This window comes from Barbatula barbatula, assembly GCF_947034865.1.
Source record: "Barbatula barbatula genome assembly, chromosome: 24".
NCBI classification, from domain to species: Eukaryota; Metazoa; Chordata; class Actinopteri; order Cypriniformes; family Nemacheilidae; genus Barbatula; species Barbatula barbatula.
The window spans coordinates 3,816,816-3,840,154 of NC_136787.1; the positions used below are offsets into that span (position 1 = coordinate 3,816,816).

A 23,339-nucleotide genomic window follows, 5' to 3' on the forward strand; every position below is an offset into this window, starting at 1 on the left:
TTTGTATAATAGCTGCTGCCGAATGAAACTTTATTCTGTGGTAGGGACGTTACGATGTTGAAATGGGACGCCCGCATCCCAAGCTTCTGTTTTTTTACCTGCAGTATGTATGCGTCAGAGACAGGGACGTAGTTTGCTTTTGCTTCGCGTCTCCTGCCACGATTTACCTTATAAAGTCAAGGTCAACTTCGAAAAACGGCATTGTTCTTGTTTTAAAACCTCACTATTTTATATCCTAGGCGTTGTGTGTAGCACACCTCGTCCCCATTTCTAGTTAATAATTCAAGAGCAGACGCAAATGTAGTCAACTGCGCTGGGTGTTGACCAAAGCGTCACGGTATGCTCGTGCACATATTGGTTTTGGGAAAGCAGTGGGGGTTCCTGCTTGTTTGTACCCTCACTATGCACGAGTGATTCTAGGAACAAATCGTTTTTTAGGCATTTACAAATGCCAAGCAAGCAACCGAGTTAATACATGAAACTGTAAGGTCGGAACAGTTTGGGTAAATTCACATTATTTGGAAACATAATCTTAATCAGAAAGCATTTTTGGGTAATATTTTTGCTAATATCCAATAGACTAAAAAGTGATTAACCTGAACGCCGTTTTCCACGCATTACCATTGTGAAATCACAAATACTACTACTGCAAAGGATTATTTATGAATATGAAATCCGTAAAGATGTCCGCTGGGCGAGCCTCTTTAATATTCATGACCGACGCCTTCGCCATAGTAGGTTCTCGTCCTCGGCCCCGCCTCCCGCTCGTCTCATCATCTGTGTGTGTGAACTCCTTTAGCATTCACCATAGCCTCTAATCACTTATCTCCACTCAAACATCAAACACAGCGCCAACGAAACGCACATAAAACGCAGAAAATGGAGTAACCGGTTTCTGTATCCGCCTTAAATAAACGCCGATGGATTAATACGGAATAACAGGCATCATTTGCGCGGTAAGTTGTTAGAGGAGGTCGGAGGGGGTGAAACGATGAAGCATGTGGTAGTTTGCAACCTGCCATTGTCTTGTGTGTCCGGCGATTGTGCGAATGCATTGAAAATGGTTAATTGTAACATTTCTGGGAGTGCGTTTTACTTATGTTTTATATACGCGTTTCACATGCATGTAAAATACAACAGTAACCCATAACAGTAAACCATGAAAGACAGGACAGCTGGAGATATCTACACGTTGGAAACAAGTGTTTTCTTTCTACTACATTCTCTCTCCTCTGTGAGGATTGACACTTGTCCTCGTGGCATTTTGTATCAGTGATGCATTTGTATCTGAAATGCGTAAAACACTACCACGGAAGTTTCAGTGCGCTGAATAAATCATAACATACATTTTCACGCACGCAAATAACAAGCAGGACGCTGTTTCGTGATCAGATGCATTTGAAATGATTATTTGGTCTCGATGTCATTTGTTATGCAAGTATTGCTGTGCAGACAGATGGGTTCGTATAAACCTTGTCATTGAAGTGAGATATATATTTCAATGAAAAAAAGATTTGCCATTGATTTATTTGCTAATGTGCATTTGGAATTGTTATGTGTGCGGAGAAAAAGCACGCAACACTGTTTTATATTCTGAAGGCATGAATTGATCACATGATGGGGGAACCCTCAAGTCAGTGGTCTACACATTGCAAAGCTTGTTTAAACAATGGTTCTTGTTGCTATGGTTCCACAAATGACTTTTGTTTTGCTGTTTAAGAAACTTTCCAATGATTGTATGTAAACAGGCTCCAGTAAGATTGTGTTGATTTCAATTGCTCCGAAGATATTATATAATGTGGGGTAAATTATGGGTTGGTAAAAATGTTGGTCAACATGAGCTCTATGAGTTTTTTAAAGGAATGATAACCTTTAGCAAAAAAATATCACAGTTTCACGGTATGGCAGTATTGCGATTACAGCTTCAATTGTGTTATTTTAAATGTCTGGGTAAAAACCTGCCTTTTCCCATCAAACACTGAAAATATTTTACTCTAGTAAACATTTACAGTATGTCAGGTTAAAACATTGGTTCCCCTGGCTGTTTTATCAACGCTAGAGAGCATGTTTGGATGACTAGTATGTAAGGTCCGTCACAGCCCAGAACTGTGACTGTTGTTGAAAATGTCAACTTTAACGCAAGGAACCAGATTGGCCGATCTGTAGACGCTCGCTCAATGGATGGACCAACTGTCAGGATTGCGTTACCTCCAGTTAAGTGGTCTGACATCCACATATACCACATAGGGAAAGAAGCCAAGGTTGTGTAGTAGGGCTGTGCGATTAATCGAAAAGCAACCGAAACCGTCATTCAGGACCTCAAATCGATGTAATTTTCCCATGATGGTTATTTCGATTACTTTCCCTTTATCATCCATCTCACTTTTTCTTATCAGAGCTAAAGAGACTTAAAATACTGCATTAATTTTGGGCGTACACATATATGTAAGACAATATTAGAAGCTGTAAGTGGTCTACTTTTACATGCGTACACTCACAATAACAGCAAAATGTTGTGATTTTGCTAAGTAAAGAGAATTAACAGGTTGCGTTATGAGCCATCTCTAGGCAGGTTTCCATCACCTTTCAAAATGCACAAATTGAAATACCGCATTGAAAATACGCAGAATGGAAACACGCCAATTTAGCAAAAACTCAGATAAATCGCAAAAAAGTTCTCACACTCGCATAAGGTGTTTTTTCAGGCAATTTGCATATTCTGCAAAACTGCAATGGAAACACTTTTTATCGTATTTACAAGGCGTATGATGAAGTATGTTTTGAAGAACATTTGGAAAGACAGGATTTAAGGAATTCACATGAAGTAATATCTTATTTCATCACGGTAGGTGGCACTTTGCAGTAAAGTTTGTTTGCAGCCTGCCATAAAACGTACAAAAAAGAAGTACAGCGAGAATGACTCCTCCCGAGAAGAATCTGATGTAACTGATGTTTCTCGCTGTTGTCGCGTCTGTCACAGCTCAGCTCATCATTGACAAGTTTAAAGATACAACGTGAGCGCATTACTACGATTCGCTGTTTGATGTTACAGACTTTTTGAGCCTGAGGACGAACGCTTTGATATTTGAGATGTTTAAAACCAAACTAACCGCGGAGTTGAATACGCCATTTATCTGTTTGACCCTGGTATTGAGTAATGTCATATCCCTCTTAAATGAATATAAAACTTCACATTGTGATTTCTGTGAGTCTATTTATTATCAAAGTATTTGTCAGTATTTCAGCTATTTTGGGGGAAAGTGTCAATAATTGCATTGCAGGCTGATTAAAAGTTTTTGACTGGAGCCCTGTGCTTATAGAACAGAATCAGAACAAGCTTTATTTGGTTATAATGTGCATTTCAAACATCAACATTATTAGTATACTTTGTTATCATGAAAATACCTGTGAAGGCTTGAAAAATGAAAAAGATCCCCATAAGTGTTTTCTTGAACTGCATGTAGTGTTGTAGTTTGCAGGCCTGCTGTGCTTATTTGGAGTTTCTGTGCTAGAGCGCCCTCTGGCTTAACCATACTTAATTAAAGATCAGCGCAAAAAAAGTGAAGTAATGATTTATCGTGCAAACCCTATAATATAAATTTTTTTATACATATTGTCATTTTTTTCATAATGCATGCCGACAGTATGACAGATAAGAAGATAAATAATAAGTTTTTAGAAAAAAGATCCTCTGTTAAAGTAATCTGTTGATATCTTAATTTTTATAAAGTTATATAAAATGCTAATTTTTGTAATAATAAAACGATGGAAAGGATTTACATTAAAGTTATTATTTATTATTGAATTAGCTGGTCCAAAAAATGATCCGATCCGTGAACCAAAATCTATAAAATGATCCATACGTTGAGTTTTTTGATCCGTTGCACCACTAGTGAACTGTTCCTTTAACAATTGGCATGACTTTGGGGGCAGAAGTACCCTTTTTCAAGCCTTACCTTTAATACTATCCTGTGTTTAATCTGAATAAAAAGATGTGAGTGGTGTTCTGATATGTGGATTGTGGTATAATTATATTATTAATCCAGTATTGTGTTGTCTGATCTTTCAATTTTAACGTCCATGAATATTAAAGAAAATCTAAGAAACATATACTGTGGTTTAAGTACAGTTTATTTGATTCATTTGATCTACTGTTTGTGTTGTTGGATCCATAATGTCCATCTTAAAGGTTTAAGTTAGTAAATGAGTCATTACCAATGATGATGTGTGCTCATGTCAGATCCCTGTGCTTTACTTGGGAAGAAATCTGTTAGGACAATGTTGTTGCACATTAAGACTGCCAATGTGTTTGTCATGGGTTTATTTGAGGATTTCATTTGTAGAGTGTCTTGGCAGTGTTTGAACAACACAAGACAGATGCTCGATTGTTCAGTTGTGAAAGTACACTTAAATCGAAACTGGTATGAACTGTACAGGTGTGAAGTCTATAGTCACACTGACAGTATTATTAATTATTCTGCGAGTCGTTTTTACTGCGAAAGAAAAAAAGTGCTCAAAGGCATCTAATCTGAAATGTCTCAGTCAAGATTTTACAGTAGGCTAATTACTTTACAGTTGAAATGCATGAACAGGGCAACAGAGCAGCGATAGTCATGTCATGAAAGTGAAACATTTGTTGGAATCACAATGCCGGCTCACCATAAGGCTGCTCGATTATGACACAAATCATAATCACGATTATTATGGCCAATATTGAGATCCCGATTATTTAACACGATTACTCATTAACCTTTAAAACAACATAGATAAAAAAGCGTAGCTTTTAAACTCTGAATTTAACTGAAAAATAAATGTAAAGAAATTGCACTGCTGAACCACTGTAAAGGAAAGGTGTGCGCTGTGAATTTAAAATACAAGAAAAGAGATGAACCTTGCTAGATGGATTGCGGGACAATCATTTTTTACCTCAATTATTTATTTTATTTTATTTATGAAGGCCAAAATTGATGATTACGATTACTTTTCAATTAAGTGCACAGCTCTAGGTTACCATGATGTCTCTCGCCAATGGAATTATCTATTGTCTATTGGCCCAACCCTAGTAAACATATTACTATTTTTCCGACCGCTACAATCATCAATAGCCAAACATTAGAGATCCGAGACTAGTTTAACAGTATGTTTTATCGTTCATCAGCAGAAAAAAAAGAAAAGGATCCCAACGATATCGCTTTTCTCTATCTTTATCGTTATAGACTGTTTCAAAGCTACAACAAAGCTTAGAGCATAACGAAGCATTCCTGTTACATAATTATGAAAAGAAAAAAAAATTTAGCGCACCATATAGATATCGTTATATTGTGAACGCCCCTTGAGGGTTGCACTCCGGGTTCCCTTCTTTTGGTCATCTGTGTATTTAAAAATACATAAATTATAATAATTGCAATTTGTAATATAATGTTCAGGTGGCTGGGTTTAAAAAGGAAAAAATAACGTCCTTTTTTATTTTGGACCAAAGCTTTAAGCTAAATATTTTTCTGTGTCTGAGTTGGTCTTTCTGTTATCTGTAATATGTCTTGTGAATCCAATCCCAGTCCATAAGTGGCTTCTGACTGGTTTCACATTACCGTGATGGGAGTCGGAGAGACATTCTGCTGGATATATTTGACAGGGCTCCCCAGGGGTGTACTTGGATCCCAGGATAAGATAAAAAAGATATTCCCCTGTGTCCATCCCTTGCCCTGGCATGGATGGGCACAGCTAGAGGAAGTTATCCTCCCAAAACTCAGTGGACATCTGGTGGATAGCCCAAACTCAGTAGCCCAAACTAATTTTCATGATTGCTTTACACACACACACATTCATACAGGTCTTACAAACAGAAGTTATTTGCCAGGTAGTATTTGGCTACCATTATTTATATGCCATCTGGATTTTGTTCTTCCCGAAGGATATAACTATCTGCCTTTTTTCTTTTTATCTCATTTTGGAATTCATAATAACAAAAGACCAAGTATGTTTTAGAATAAGTAATAATTGCTGAAGTATGCATTTTTTTATCCTTAAGCTCTCTCACAGGATCATTTGAACAACAAACCCTAATAAAGTACTACACATTGGCATATAACTCATGTAAATAAAATAAATACTCAATACTCACTCCCTCTGAATAATACATTTAATTGGAAAATCTTACTGATGTCATGACACTGAAAGAGATGGGTTGTGTCTGTTAAAGAGTTGGGTTTACATTAAAAAGCAATTGATGAAAGCACATATAGATGTGTTTTTGCGTTCATTTGACTGCTTGCTTTCGTTTTGTATCATTTCACGAACTGTGCAAGAGTAAGTGGGCCATGGAGATGGTGATGATGTATGTAGAAGTAAAGATGTCTTGATGTTGCTAAGTGGCGTAGTAATTAGGGAGCTCTGCTTCTTGTGAAGCATGGCACTGTAGATGCGTCCCAGTTAATGTTTAGCTTCACTTTCGTTTTATTTATTTTGTTAGTGAGTCATAGATCCAATAATAAAGAACGCAGTTGATCCAGTGCGTAGATCCAAAAAACATAAGGCCAAAAGGAAAATATTTACTTTCATGCTTTGGACGCTTTTACTTTTTTACGCATCATCCTACACATTTGTTCCGTAGTATGTGCAATCCCCTGGGATCGAACCATGACCTTGGCGTTGTTAACACCATGCTCTAACCACTGAGCTACGGGAAAGCTATTTTGTTAGTTTAATATTTGTTGATAGTCATAATACATTAAAACACCACAACATTTTGTTCGTTTAAAAGTCTTTATACACATTATATTCGCGCACACATTTAACATATTGTTAAATATAATTAATTGGCGTTTCATACTGGATGCTAGAGCGGAGCTTTCCATGAGAAGCGCCTGCTAGGGTTGCACGATTAATCGTAATTCCCTATCGTGTGGCTATAGCGATTGTGAAATCACAAAGGCTGCAATTATGTTTTATGTGCAGATTGTTAATTTATAAACGTTCCAGACTCATACATCATGCAGTTCATGGCAGATAATGACATTCGCGGTGTTGTGCTGATTTAAGCCTTTACAAATGGTTGTAGCTGGAGCTATCAGGAAAAAAAATTGGAATGATCACATTCCTGTTTAGTTATGATGACTCATGCAAGCTGGTGTTTTACTCCTGTCATTGTAGAAAAAAACAATCCCCATTAGCCATCACATTTAGAGAATTATTCATTATGCTTTACCTTTCTTGAGTAAGTTCTATTAGTAAATCACTTGAGTTTAGTTTTGTTAGTAAATCACTCATTTGGTTAGTAAAAACACAGGTCATTTGCATGTTATGTTTTTTTTTGACAGCTTGGTGATTCCAGAGCTTCTAGTTACTTTATACAAACAATTATTTATCTTAATCTTTTTAGACCCATTGCACACAATGTGTGAGACTGACTATTACTGACTAAGTGAATAAGACATAACTAGGGCTGCACGTTAAATTGATAAATAACTGTATGCGATTAGACAATTTACTACGATTGTGTTTGCGCTTTTCTTCAGAAATACGATTTAATGCTGCTGCATTTGAAAGCCAGAGGGAGCATTCGCACAGAAACTCCAAATAAGCGCAGCAGAAGAAGTACAACACCACACGTAGTTTCAGGAAATTATCAAATGTCAACCGTAAGAGATTTTTCTATTCTGTGTATTAATTTGGAATGTAAATAAGTAGGCGTGGTTAACTCGGAGCTCTGCAAATTATTCTGAAAAAATGTGAATTAATCCATCCATAACAAATTAACGTATCAAATATTCCTGTGACCTTCTTTCAGTCTGTAGTTTTGTGATCCGCTCCAGTCTGACACTTTCTCTCTCACGCGCAGTGGTCATGCAGGGATCTGCACGTGCATATAAAAAAAGCTCATTCTCACTGCGTTTTTCAAGCTGCCTTAGGTATTTCATGATAATAAAGTATATTTATAATGATGATGTTTGACAGGGTGTTGTAATCGTCACAATATCAAAGTCGCAATCAACAGGTTGATTTCTATGATATTTAGTGAAAATCCCAGTCTCAGATCAGTCGTGCAGTGATTAATACAACACATTACAGTGCATCCGGAAAGTATTCACAGCGCTTCACATTTTCCACATTTTGTCATGTTACAGCCTTATTTCAAAATGAATTCAATTCATTATTTTCCTCAAAATTCTACAAACAATACCCAATAATGACAACGTAAAAGCAGTTTTTTTGAAATCTTTGCAAATTTATTAAAAATAAAAAACGAAAAAAGCACATGTACATAGTATATAGCAAAGGCTGTGAATACTTTTGTCGAAGCACTTCTGACACCAATTACAGCCTTTTTGAGTATGATGTTACATGTTTGTCACACCTATGTTTGGGCAGTTTCACTCATTCGTCTTTGCTAAATCTCTCAAGCTCCATTAGGTTGGATGGGGAGCGTCGGTGCACAGCAATTTCAGATCTCTCCAGAAATGTTCAATCATGTTCAAGTCTGGGCTCTGGCTGGGCCACTCAAGGACATTCACAGAGTTGTCCTGTAGCCACTCCTTTATCTTGGCTGTGTGCTTACGGTCATTGTCCTGTTGGAAGAAGAACCTTCACCCCAGTCTGAGGTCCAGAGCGCTCTGGAGCAGGTTTTCATTGAGGATGTCTCTGTACATTGCTGAATGCATCTTTCCCTCGATCCTGTCTCCCAGTTCCTGCCGCTGAAAAACATCCCCACAGCATGATGCTGCCACCACCATGCTTCACTGTAGGGATGGTATTGGCCAGGTAATGAGCGGTGCCTGGTTTCCTCCAGACATGACGCTTGCCATTCAGGCCTAAGAGTTCAATCTTTGTTTCATAAGACCAGAGAATTTTGTTTCTCATGGTCTGAGAGTCCTTCAGGCGGGCTGTTATGTGTCTCTTACTGAGGAGTGGCTTCCGTCTGGCCACTGTGCCATACAGGCCTGATTGGTGGAGTGCTGCAGAGATGGTTGTTCTTCTGGAAGTTTCTCCTCTCTCCACAGAGACATGCTGGAGCTCAGTCAGGGAGGTGACCAAGAACCAGATGGTCACTCTGACAAAGGCCCTTCTCCCCCGATTGCTCCGTTTGGCCGGGCGGCCAGCTCTAGGAAGAGTCCTGATGGTTCCAAACATTTTCGGATGATGGAGGCCACTATGCTCATTGGGACCTTCAATGTTGCAGAAATTTTTCAGTACCCTTCTCCAGATCTGTGCCTCGATACAATCCTGTCTCGGCGGTCTACAGACAATTCCTTGGACTTTTTATGGCTTGGTTTGTGCTCTGACGTGCACTGTTAGGTGTGTGCCTTTCCAAAGCATGTCCAATCATCTAGATTTAACCACATGTGGACTCCAATCAAGTTGTAGAAACCTCTCAAGGAAGAACAGTGGAAACAGGATGAACCAGAGCTCAATGTTGAATGTCATGGCAAAGGCTGTGAATACTTGTGTACATGTGCTTTTTTCTTTTTTTGGTTTTAATAAATTTGCAAAGATTTCAAACATACTTTTAACGTTGTCATTATTGGGTATTGTTTGTAGAATTTTGAGGAAAATAATGAATTGAATCCATTTTGGAATAAGGCTGTAACGTGACAAAATGTGGAAAAAGTGAACCGCTGTGAATTCTTTCCGGATGCACTGTATATCGTGTGATCTTATTAGACACACCCTAACATCTCCGACACAGAACAATTTTTTCCTTATTGGTCAACCAACCAGTCACAGTCTTCAAAAGACTTTCAAGTCAAGTCAAGTCAGCTTTATTTCTATAGCGCTTTTTACAATTTTCATTGTTACAAAGCAGCTGTACAAGAAAAAATGACTATAAGTAAAACATAAAAGGTTATGGAATTCAAAACACAGGTCAAATATCAGACACACAATAAATTCCTATATGCAGTGTTAAATAAATAAGACTACCAAATTCTAGAAGCCCCCCCGGCCAGGCAAAACAGTGCAAAACAGTATGCAAACGGTGGCGAGGAACCCAAAACTCCATTGGAGGAGAAAAAAAACCTCGGAGGGAAACCAGGCCTAACCAAGGGATTCCAGTTCCCCTCTGGCAAAAACTGCACAAGCTCAACAGTGCTTGCACAACAAGGCAAAAATAAAAAAAATTAGATTTAAAATTATCATTAATAATCTAATAGTGGCTGAAGTTTTGTAGGGACGTCACTTCCTTCGTCCAGCATTTGTCAGGTCTAGGAATGGATTGCGCCCTGCCCGCTCCGCTCTTGTAACCTTGGAACAATGAGACAAGACTGGCTGAGAGTAGAGTACTGTTCTGCACTCTTTGATGCAACAAATGCATCAGTTGTTATTGGAAGTGTCCCTGGTTCCGGTTGATCTTACTAGTGCAGCCTAGATCTTTGAAATATATATATTATGATAGTCTAGTGTATGCAAGAGTAAAAAGATGCATCTTTAGTCTAGATTTAAACTGACAGAGTGTGTCCGCCTCCCAGACAGGGAAGACTGTTCCAAAGTTTAGGCGCTAGATAAGAAAAGGATCTGCCGCCTGCACTTGATTTTGAAATTCTAGGTATTACCAACTGACCTGACGCCTGAGAGCGTAGTGCACGTGATGGACTATAATACGTAAGAAGTTCTCTCAAGTAGTGAGGAGCTAAACCATGCAAGGCTTTATAGGTAATAAGCAAGATTTTAAAATGTATGCGATGCTTTATAGGTAACCAGTGCAAGGTTGACAGAACCGGGCTAATATGCTCATACTTTTTTGTACGTGTAAGAACTCGAGCTGCCGCATTTTGGACCAGTTGGAGTTTTTGTAATACATACATAGTAACGGGGTCAGCCTCCTCACTAGGATAAAAGTTTTTGTCTTTTCCTTGCTAATTGTTGCTCTCAGATCCTGAATCACTTTTAAGCTAAGACTCATATGTAGAAGTTTTAAGATAAATTAGGAGCTTTCTTTGAGGATTCTTGAAAGCTTTAAGAACACAAGCCCTGATTGTTAGTCGTTTATGATGTAGTATTATGTGACTGAATTTACCGAACATCCAAAAAGACACATTTTCTGTAGGTCTATATAATGAGCTTTTAGAAATTGATGCCTTTCATTAAACAAGATATATTTTAAATTTCCTCCCTGAATCATGGGAGATTTCTATGAGAAATGTGTAACATTTTTTTCACTGTCTTATGATCAGTTTATTGTTAACAGTTAATCTCAAAACAAATTTAGATTAGATTATAACAGCTGATTGGATATTTTTCCAGACAGTGGATAGCATTCAAAGTTTATGTCAAGTCAAGTCAAGTCAGCTTTATTTATATAGCGCTTTTTACAATTTTCATTGTTACAAAGCAGCTGTACAAGAAAAAATGACTATAAGTAAAACATAAAAGGTTATGGAATTCAAAACACAGGTCAAATATCAGACACACAATAAATTACTATATGCAGAGTTAATTAAATAAGACTATCAAATTCTAGCAGCCCCCCCGGCCAGGCAAAACAGTGCAAAACAGGATGCAAACGGTGGCGAGGAACCCAAAACTCCATTGGAGGAGAAAAAAAACCTCGGAGGGAAACCAGGCCTAACCAGGGGATTCCAGTTCCCCTCTGGCAAAAACTGCAGCCTCTGCACAAGCTCAACAGTGCTTGCACAACAAGGCGAAAATAAAAAAAAAATTAGATTTAAAATTATCATTAATAATCTAATAGTGGCTGAAGTTTTGTAGGGACGTCACTTCCTTCGTCCAGCATTTGTCAGGTCTAGGAATGGATTGCGCCCTGCCCGCTCCGCTCTTGTAACCTTGGAACAATGAGACAAGACTGGCTGAGAGTAGAGTACTGTTCTGCACTCTTTGATGCAACAAATGCATCAGTTGTTATTGGAAGTGTCCCTGGTTCCGGTTGATCTAACTAGTGCAGCCTAGATCTTTGAAATACATATATTATGATAATCTAGTGTATGCAAGATTAAAAAGATGCGTCTTTAGTCTAGATTTAAACTGACAGAGTGTGTCCGCCTCCCGGACATTGCAGGGAAGACTGTTCCAAAGTTTAGGCGCTAGATAGGAAAAGGATCTGCCGCCTGCACTTGATTTTGAAATTCTAGGTATTACCAACTGACCTGACGCCTGAGAGCGTAGTGCACGTGATGGACTATAATACTTAAGAAGTTCTCTCAAGTAGTGAGGAGCTAAACCATGCAAGGCTTTATAGGTAATAAGCAAGATTTTAAAATTTATGCGATGCTTTATAGGTAACCAGTGCAAGGTTGACAGAACCGGGCTAATATGCTCATACTTTTTAGTACGTGTAAGAACTCGAGCTGCCGCATTTTGGACCAGTTGGAGTTTTTGTAATAGGCCTGCAGGGCAACCACCTAATAGTGCATTACAGTAATCTAGTCTTGATGTCATAAAGGCATGTATAAGCTTCTCCGCATCTGATGATGACAGCATATGACGTAATTTAGATATATTTTTAAGATGGAAAAACGCAATCTTACAGGTTTTGGCGACCTGGTTCTCAAATGACAGAGTACTATCGAATATAAAGCCAAGATTCTTAGCTGAAGATGAGGGTTTTATGGAACATCCATCAATAGTTAAGCAGTATTCTTGGTTGTTACGTAGGGCGGTTTTCGGTCCGATAAGTAACACTTCAGTTTTGTCCGAGTTCAGTAATAAAAAATTGCTACTCATCCACTTTTTTATATCGACAATGCATTCCACTATTCGATGGAATTGCTGTGTTTCGTGAGGCTTCGAGGAAATATAAAGTTGCGTATCATCAGCATAGCAGTGAAAGCTTATTCCGTGTCGCTTTATTATATCTCCTAGGGGTAACATGTATAATGCGAAGAGCATAGGCCCTAGTACTGAGCCCTGTGGTACACCGTACTGGACTTGCGATTTGCGTGATACCTCATTGTTTATTTTTACATATTGGAAACGGTCGCATAAATAAGATCTAAGCCATTTCAAAGCTATTTCCTTAATACCGACATCATTTTCAAGTCTATGTAGGAGCATGCTGTGGTCAATGGTGTCGAATGCAGCACTAAGATCTAGCAGCACCAATAAGGAGATACAACCTCGGTCGGACGCCATAAACAGATCATTTGTAACTCTAATCAGAGCAGTCTCTGTACTGTAATGTGCTCTAAATCCAGACTGGAAATCTTCATTAATCTCATTCCTTTGGAGGAAGGAACATATTTGAGTTGAGACTACTTTTTCCAGAACTTTAGATAAGAAAGGTAGATTCGAAATAGGTCTATAGTTAACTAGTTCTCCAGGGTCCAGATGGGGTTTTTTGACAAGGGGCCTTATAACAGCCACCTTATATGCTTTAGGCACATGTCCTAATGTCAGAGATGAGTTAATAATGCTAAGTAGAGGATCTATAATTTCTGGGAGCATCTCTTTCAGAAGATTTGTAGGTATAGGGTCTAGCATGCATGTAGTCGATTTAGATGATCTAATGATTTTCGATAGTTCATCGTGATCTATAGTAGAAAATAAACGTAATTTCTCCTTAGGGGTGCTGTAGTAAGTCGTTTGTTCAGCGGGTTTCGCATCTGGTTGCATAGTTATAATTTTCTCTCGAATATCTTGGATTTTATTTGTGAAATAGTTCATAAAATCATCACTGCTATGCTGGTATACAGCATCAGAAGTCGCTGGCGATTTATTTTTGGTTAATTTAGCCACTGTATCAAATAAAAACCTAGGGTTATGCTGGTTTTCTTCTATTAGTGATGAAATGTAGGCGGATCGAGACGTTTTTAGGGCTTTCCTGTATTTTTTTGTACTATCCTTCCAGGCAGTACGAAATACCTCTAATTTAGTCTTTTTAAAGTTGCGCTCCATTTTTCGTGCCGCTTTCTTTAGAGCCTGAGTGTGTTCATTTTTCCACGGTGTCGGTCTGTCATTTTTAATCTTCTTTAAGCGCAAGGGAGCAACTATGTCTAGCGTTTCCGAGAAGGTGGCATTAATATTTTCAATAGTAAAGTCAAGATCTTCAACGTTATTACTCATGCTAGAGATTTGAGACAATTCAGACAAATTATCAAGAAACGCACCTTTTGTAGTCGAAGTTATTGTTCTACAATATTTGTAACTTGGAGTTTGATTTGCCACCATTGGGTATTGAAGCAAGCATGATACCAGATAATGATCTGAGATGTCTTCGCTCTGCTGAAGGATTTTAACATCGACCACGTTTATACCGTAAGACAAAATTAAATCTAAAGTATGATTACGAAGGTGAGTAGGTCCTGACACATGTTGACTAACGCCCATGGAGTTAAGAGTGTCTTTAAAAGCCATTCCTAAAGCATCGTTATCATTATCTACATGAATGTTAAAGTCACCAGCAACAAGGACTCTGTCTGCAGACAGTACTAGTTCTGATAAGAACCCACCAAAATCTTTAATAAAATCTGTGTGGTGCCCTGGAGGCCTATATACAATAGCCAGAATAAATTTTAAAGATGTTTTGTCCTTAATATTAGGTATTGATGCATCAAGTACCATGACTTCAAAAGAATTATATTTAGGATTAGATTTCTGAGAAATGCTAAAAGAGTTACGGTAAAGTGCAGCAACACCTCCCCCTCTGCCTTTTAGGCGAGGCTCGTGTGTATAATAGTAATCTTGGGGGACAGACTCATTTAACGCAATATAGTCATCTGGCTTTAGCCATGTTTCTGTTAGACAGAGCATGTCTATTTTATGATCTGTTATCATATCGTTAACAAAAAGTGCTTTATTAGAGAGAGATCTAATATTTAGCAATCCGAGTCGTAACAGTTGATTATCTGTATTATGTTCATGTTTAGTTAGTTTAACGTTAATTAAATTACCTTTGAGAGGTTTACGCTTTATTTTATGTTTACTAATCCGGGGGACAGACACAGTCTCTATTTTATGATGTTTGGGAGAAAGTATTATCGCATGTAGTGTATTATGTGTGTTCTGCAACGTGAGACGGCAAGCAGACCGTTGGTTAAGCCATTCAGTCTGCTCCCTGACCTGGGCCCCAGTGAGTCAAGTTTTAGCATTAAGACTATGTGCCATATTTCTAGAGAGTAGAGAAGCTCCAGCCCAGGAGGGGTGGAGACCATCTCTTTTCAACAGGTCAGGTCTGCCCTCAAAACTCTTCCAGTTATTTATAAAAACAATATCATTCTGCAGGCACCACTCAGACAACCAGCCATTTAGTGATGATACTCTGCTATGTATCTCATCACCACGATAAGTGGGGAGGGGGCCAGAGAATATTACAGTTTCTGACATCGTGCTTGCGAGCTCACACACCTCTTTAATATTATCTCTAGTGATCTCCGATTGACGGAGTCGAACATCATTTGTGCCGACGTGAATAACAATCTTACCGAATTTACGATTAGCCTTAGCCAGCACATTTAAATTTGACTTGATGTCAGGCACTCTGGCTCCCGGTAAACATTTGACTATGGTGGCTGGTGCCTCTATGTTAACGTTCCGAACAATAGAATCACCGATAACTAGGGCACTTTCAGCAGGTTTCTCAGTCGGTGCGTCACTAAGCGGGGCAAACCTGTTCAAGACTGTAGTCGGAACGTTTGAGTGATGTTTTGACCTGCGACTACACCGTCTCACAGTCACAAAGTTTCCCAGCTGCGGGGGTTGTTCAACCGGAACCGAACTGTGCGCGCTAGTATTGCTCGCATCCAAAGTGTTTTCTAAGCTCCTTACATTCTTACTATCCTCAGATAAAGATTGGATGCGAGACTCTAATACTGTGATCTTCTCTGTCAGCCTAGCTATTTCCCTGCATTTATCGCATGTAAAACCCTCGCCGCTGACAGAGAAGGCTAAGCTAAACATATGACATGAGGTGCAAGTGACAATAATAAGAGAAGAAGCCATAACTCACCGGGTTTGAAGAGTAATTCCAACTTACCAAGGCTGCTCGGTGATTCTTAGCATATACGCTTTAAAGAGAAACCGTTAGCACACAAGACAGCTAGAAGGCGAGATGATATTTAGCAGTGTAAACAGAAAGCCCGCTAGCACGCTTGTGCTATGCTAACGGCGCTGAGTGTTTTGGTTTAAGATTTTCAAGTAAATAACCAGGAGAGGTTATTGAGATATCAGGATAAGTTAGCAACGACAGTGATAATTAACAATGTATGCTATGAATAAAATACACTAATATGAAAGAAGTGCAAGTTAAGTGATACAACAACCTGATTCCGTGTTGTAGTAGAGGGGAGAGGTGAAGCACGTTTACTCGCACGTCCATGTTTAAATGTGTACATGATATTTTAATAACTTGTACTATTGTTTATTTTATCGTTAGTTGCAATTGCTACATTACAGATGTTTATTTCCTAACTTGTTTCCATTTCGTGGTTGTCTGATACCTTCGGGGGAAAGATTTCCGGTGCGCTTTGAAAGTTGTTAACAATTTAACGAAGTGTATTGAGTGATACATGCTGTGAGTAAATGACGCTAACAGGAAAGAATGGGATAAAAACAATGTTAAAAGATCTCTCCTCTCCTGCTGGGCAGCGTCTGCCTCATCTGAAGCAGTAAGCAGGTAGCAAGAATTGTCAAGGACTTTGCGTTGAATCCACAGAAATGTCAGTTCGCTAGAGGTAATGGTTTCATGAATCTGTACTGACAGATCCTGAACAAAAAGAAGTTTAGCATTGCATTGGTGCAGCACTTCAGGAAGTAATTAAACTAGAGATGCTAAAGAAATGACTAGAACTACCGAGGCAAATGCATTCTTTATTCCATTTACATTTTTGTGTGCTTTTAGTGATGCATTCAAGGTAAACATTATAAATGCACTAAAAAACACCAGTTGGTTAGAAGTTCTTGCAAAAATGTCTTTGAAAGTAAAGTTGGTTCTAGGAAAAGACTTAAAATAATTTGTATTTGATAATATACCTAATGTACTGATGTTCAGACATTTTAAGATGTGACAGAACATGGCGAAATAGCAAGGGCATCTGCAGTGTATGTAGATAGAAATAGCTCATTCTAAGGTAATACAAACATAACGCTTCATTGTGTAAGGTCTTTAAACACCTCTGAAGACATAGCTATGTATATTATATTGCATTTCTATCAATAATCATCACAGAAATTACACAATGGACCTTTAAAGCAAGGAAAGAACAGTGTTTCCATTACAAATGGAAAATTATAGACTTTATTCTTCCATCCAGAGATAAAGTGTCATGTTAGATGTTGTGTGCAGTATAACCAGGTTTCCAAACAGTACTTTTCTAATCTGCAATCAGATTGAATTCATTTGGATTGATGGTGCATGCAAACATAGGATAGAGTCAAAGATTATATTGGCTATCACAGTGGAGGAGGGGTGGGACAGATTACTTTACACAGGTTTATATGAAATGCATACCTCTGCCTACATTTCTGAATAACCTCAAATATGTTGCTCCAGGTACTAATTAATGCATCTTTTGATTGGAATGCTGGAAAGACATGAACTAAAAGTAAAAAAGAGCTGAAATTATATCGGAGGATGTTCAAAGACAACTTGATGATGCTGTTTAATAACAATTTCTTATAACTGAACTCGTACAAAACTGAAGTGTTACTTATTGGACCGAAAACCACCATAAGTAACAACCAAGAATACTGCTTAACTATTGATGGATGTTCCATTAAACCCAATTCTTCAGCAAGTCGTAAAATTGCGTTTTTCCATCTTGAAATTATATCTAAACTACGTAAAAATGCTGTCACCATCAGATGCAGAGAAGCTAATTCATGCCTTTATGACATCAAGACTTGATTACTGTAATGCACTATTAGGTGGTTGCCCTGCAGGCCTATTACGAAAACTCCAACTAGTCCAAAATGCGGCAGTTCGAGTTCTTACTTGTACAAAAAAATAAGAGCATATTAGCCAGGTTTTGTCAACCTTGCACTGGTTACCTATAAAGCATTATATTAACTTTAAAATCTTGTGTATTGCCTATAAAGACCTGCATGGTTTAGCTCCTCACTACTTGAGTGAACATCTCTCGTATTACAGTTCTTCAGGTGCACTATGCTCTCAGGCGTCCGGTCAGTTGGTAATACCTAGAATTTCAAAAGCAAGTGCCAGTGGCAGATCCTCCTCTCTAGCGCCTAAATTTGGAATTTGGAACAGTCTTCCCCGCACTGTCCGGGAAACAGACACACACTGTCAGTTTAAATGAAGACTAAAGACGCATCTTTTTAATCTTGCAGACACTACACAATTATAAAATATATATTCCCAAGGTTTAGGCTGAACTAGTTAGATCAACCAGAACCAGGAACACTTCCAATAACAACTGATGCATTTGTTGCATCAAAGAGTGCAGAAGCGTACTCTACTCTCAGCCGGTCTTGTCTCATTGTTCCAAGGTTACCAGAGCGGAAAAGCAGAAAAGGACACGTTAGTTTTGTTAATGTTAAAGTTATTAATGTTGAAATTAATGTATGTTCAGTGCAGGTTTAGAGATTAAGGCATTTTGCACAAGGCATTTGTTTCCTTCATTTATATTATTGCCAGACATTGTTACTGGTTGATCTTAAATATTTTATAACACAGCGACTTGAAGGGTATTACAGAACACCATTAAAATATATATTCTGTGAAGGATTACTTATGTCGTCTTATAGATATTACGTTTATTCAAACAAGAATTTCATATGTTTCGTTCAATAAAAATGTTTTCTATGCTAATTACTTTGGGCAGCCAAAAATATCAATTTCTGTTTTTAGGTATTTCATTGTCCGGAACTCTCTTGGTAAGGAGGGTTTATTTACTGGAACTTAAAGCAGTTTTAGTTGAAGACCCCAGCCCTAAATGGTCAAACTACTTTACAGAGCGCATTTGTAAATATCTATTTTGGCAAAGAAGCGAAAACGTGACATCTTTGTCCTGCAAGCCACCGTAGTGCTTCGAAAGGGAGGGGTGACCGTTGGTTGCAATGCACAACGTTTTTCAGAACCAGGTAGTTAAAAATGTCATTTGTTGTCCTTTTTGCAGTAAATTGTGCTTAAATGTTAGATTTAGAGAGATGGGGATATTTTAAGTCTTATTCATTTAGCGGTCAAGACGTTACCTACTCTGCGCTAGCGGATATATATGTGGTAGAGAGAAGTCTCTGGGAGAAGGGGAAGCACAAAACATTCTGTAAGGTTTGTATGAATTGCTGTGGCACCGCAAGATAGGACAGGTAGATGACATCAGCGTTTCGAAGACCAACTATTTATGTTTTTTTGAATCGCTTTTGCGGTACTTTGATCTCATCCGTATGTCGGATCTTGTGGCGCTATGTCAAGCCCAACAAGCCTATAATCTGTGTTTCCACGTGGTTTACAAAGCGCTTCTTTTTTCCACTGCTGAGTCAACCCAAAACATATTACAAAGGCAAGTACAAACGTTTTTATATGCCAATGTTAATTTATCCGCTAACGTGAAATGCAACAAAGAGTAGCCAGAAGAAACCAGCGCTATACCGATTGGAGAAGTGATGAAGTGAGTCGTACTGTACATTAAAAGATTGAATGACATGCTAAAGATCGAACCAAGTATCCAATTTGCGTGACAGAAGAAATGTAATACAGTTTATGAATGTAATCTATGTTTTTGAAAGATTTCTCATTCATTAATGTCTCAATCAAAGACAGTGGTTGAATGTACTGAATGAATACCCCTTCACTGAACGAACGAGTCAAAATGAGAAATAATGAACTGGTACATGTTGTTACTGAAATTGTTAAAGGAATTGTTCACTTTCAACATACATTTTCATGATAATTTACTCACCCCTGTGTGTACCCTCAGCTAAGATATTTATGTATTTTTTTCTGTAGTTGAAAAGAATTTAAGGTTTTTGATGAAAACATTTCAGGATTATTCTTCATATTGTGGATTTCAATGGACTCCAAACAGTTGAAGGTCAAAATTACCGTTTCAGTGCAGCTTCAAAGGGCTTTAAACAATACCAGATGATGAATAAGGGTCTTATTTAGTGAAACGATGTCATTTTCAAAAAAATGTATAAGCTTTATAAACACAAATGCTCGCCTTGCTCTGTTCTGCGAAGCGCGATCACGACTTCACGTAATAAGTAATTACATTGAAAAGGTCACTTTATGTAGGCAGAATCCAGGATACGCACACGAAATGACTGATTCTGAGAAATAAAGGTGATGATCTTAGATTTTTGTAGACTAACTAGAATGTTGATTTTGTTGACTAAAACTAAAATGAAGGGGATGACTAAAATTTGACTAAAACTACATTTTAATCTCAAAGTTTGCTGTAAAAATTGGCACTGGTGTTAAATTCAAATTTAATGTTAAATTACAAAAATTGAAATTGTTAATATTTTAAAAATATCATTTTTTTAAGATCATGTTGCATCATGAATTCATCGTATCATGAATTCAGCATCAGGATATGTACCAAATCGTGAGCTGAGTGTATCGTTACACCTCTAGCTTGGATCTTCTCAAAAGTTGTTTGGTATGTTGAAGGAGAAAACCGAATGTAACAACAATGTAATAAAATGCACCTTGGCTAAAAGTATTCAGCTGATATCACATAGGCTAGACTGATATCTCGTAGGCTAGACTTTCTTTTTTTAAATGAACTATTAATTGCATTCTTTTTTTCCCCTATAGATTGCCAACTGTGGACCATTGACTAAACTGATGCAAAATGGCTTCAGATAATACGCAACGTAGTTACTCCATCATACCCTGCTTCATCTTTGTAGAGGTAAGATTTGATGTTTTAACTGACAAAATGTGGTGTAAAATGTAATGTATCTTTTCAGCTACTGCTGCATTTCATTCTCTGGTTATGAAAAGATGTTGCTTTTATGGCAAATAAATGTTCCTGGCTTCATTTTTGTTCATAACAAGGGTGCACCTTTTTTTAGCATGATCGGTCTGACTGGTGACAATAACTTCACATGAAAATATTTAGCTGGTGTTGATGTTCTTCACTGTGATAGTAGACGACACAAAGCTTGCAGTTTGTAATATCTGTCCAATATACCCCGTGGTGGAACCACCACAAAAACGTTCGGCACAACAAACCTAATAAGACACTTAAAATCACATCAAACTGCTGAATAAGCCCAGTTTGAACAAGGGAAATCAGCTAATGCTAATGCTAGCGCTCCGTGCCGGAGCTCTATGCCAACCACAAGTCAGCAGCCTCTCCTATCTTTCATTGGTATGAGCAGTGAAAAGACTAAAGCAATTACGAGAGAAATTATGGAATTCATGGCCCTTGATGACCAGCCGTTCTCCATAGTTGAGAACAGAGGCTTCAGAAATCTGATGCATTATCTCAGCCTGAAATACTTAAGAGTCGATGGTACTTTTCTGACGTCGCGTTACCCAGAGTTGTTACCTGTTGTGTCTTGTTAATCAGATCAAATTCTGTTCAATTAAAGAAAAGTAGATTTCAGAATCGACACTTACAAAAAAATTGGAAATACAATCGATGCATCTCTAGTTTTATCACTACTGTAAGAAACTGTGTGCAGACACTTGTAAGCCCTTGTGAATCTGGAAACTAGACTAGACTAATGTGACTAGACTGGCCTACCAGCATATTTTGACTGCCATGCGGTTGCTAAGGTGTTACTAGGGCTTCACCATGGAGTTGTTAGGGTGTTCTGGTTGGTTAATATGTACTTGTCTATTGGTTGTGGATAAAAAACAAACTTAAAATTTTGGTTTTCCCCCTTGGTCCCTATGTCTGCAGGATTTTTTCACCCCTTTAGCTGTGTTTGATTCACACAATGTGAAATTATATAAAATAAATCTGTTTGATTATTGAGCAAAAATAATAGCACTCTCTTTTCATCAAACCACATCATTTGTGTCAGTTTGACATGCTGAGAGGTAGGCATGTAACGATTCACTGAACTCGCGATGCGATACGATTCACGATACTGGTTTCACGATACGATTTTATCACAATTTTTTTGTACAAAATGAGATTTAAGAAAGATAAATGAAAAAGTTTCCTTTTATTATTTTATTCTCACTCAGACAAAATGCTGTACATTTCTTTCTGAAAATAAAAAATATCTTTGTCAATAACAAAACTAAATTGAAATATTAAAACAAATCCCAAATAAAATAAATACAAATAAAATAAATCTTTTCATATAAACAAACTAAGGCTTTATATTATATATTAGCTCCGGTGTGTGTTTCGAACAATGGGCGAGTTTGGAGAACAAAATTAACCATCTCCCACTCACTGGTTATCACATGGGCTGTGACCGTAAGATAACGCTGGGTAGCCCTGGAGGTCCAGCCGTCGGTTGTAATTGATACACTATATGCATTTCTGAGGGTCTCCATTACCTTAGATTTTGTTTCCCTGTAAAGCGCTGGCATGACAGTCTGGCTAAAGTGGGGGCGTGATGGGATGGTGTATTTGGGCTCCAATTTGTTGACGAGTAGCTTAAATCCTTCATTTTCTACGACAGAAAACGGCCTCATATCTTTTGCCATGAAAACGCCGATACACCTTGTGATCTCTTTGGCTCTCGCACTCGTTGCCGCGAGTGGGGCTGCAAATCCGCCGGTCAGTGTGGTTTGGCCCACTAACAGGTTTTTACGTGCAGACGGCGGTGACTGGAGCTTCTCACTGTGGTGACGGTTTGTATGCTGCCTCATGTTTGTTGTGCTATTGGTGTATATTAACATCTTCTTGCAGTATCTGCACACAGTTTTTGTTTTGTCCGTTACCACCTCACCTTTTTCATTTTTAGTCTTCGGAAAGCCAAAATGCCGCCACACGTCCGATTTGAATGAGTTTGGGGCATCCTCAATATCAACGTCACCTACACTTGACGCCGCCATTTTTGCTTCTGTTAAAAGCTACAGCTTTTTCGCTGCTATCGCGCCTGTAAAGCGAGGTCAGAATGTAGGCTACTGCTTCAGCGCCCCCTGCTGTTTAAAACGTGTATCGCGATTCTTTTAACATCTCAACCGACACGAATCGTCACATATTTTCATCGATTTTCAACCGGCTTGGAGTGCATCGTTACATCCCTACTGAGAGGTTAAAGTTAGAAATAAAAATTCTGTTATCATTTACTCACACCTTTGTCATTTCAAACCTGTATGACTTCCTTCCTGACGCAGAACACAATATTTTTTGTTAAAGCAGTCATATGACATGATTAACTTGTGTGTTTGGTGTAATACAATGTGTTTGTACGAATTAAGTTTGAAAAAACTCATTAACTGTACATTATTGCAGCTCATCTAGCCACCTTTCGAAAAAACTTAGATTTTTACTCATCGCTCTGGAAAGCGCAGTGTGCTCAGA

The 23,339-nt window shown here is 38.2% G+C and overlaps 1 protein-coding gene across 1 annotated transcript in view; it reads left to right on the plus strand.

Annotated features, from left to right (window-relative positions):
* The first annotated feature begins 778 nt into the window (after positions 1-778).
* The window catches only part of plppr1 (phospholipid phosphatase related 1), a 60,382-nt gene continuing 37,821 nt past the window's right edge, over positions 779-23,339 (plus strand). Inside the window, exons 1-2 of the mRNA XM_079449461.1 lie at positions 779-956; positions 20,660-20,756. Of these exons, the coding sequence (XP_079305587.1) occupies positions 20,697-20,756 (60 nt within the window). The 5' untranslated portion in view covers positions 779-956; positions 20,660-20,696. The remainder of the gene's footprint in view (positions 957-20,659; positions 20,757-23,339) is intronic.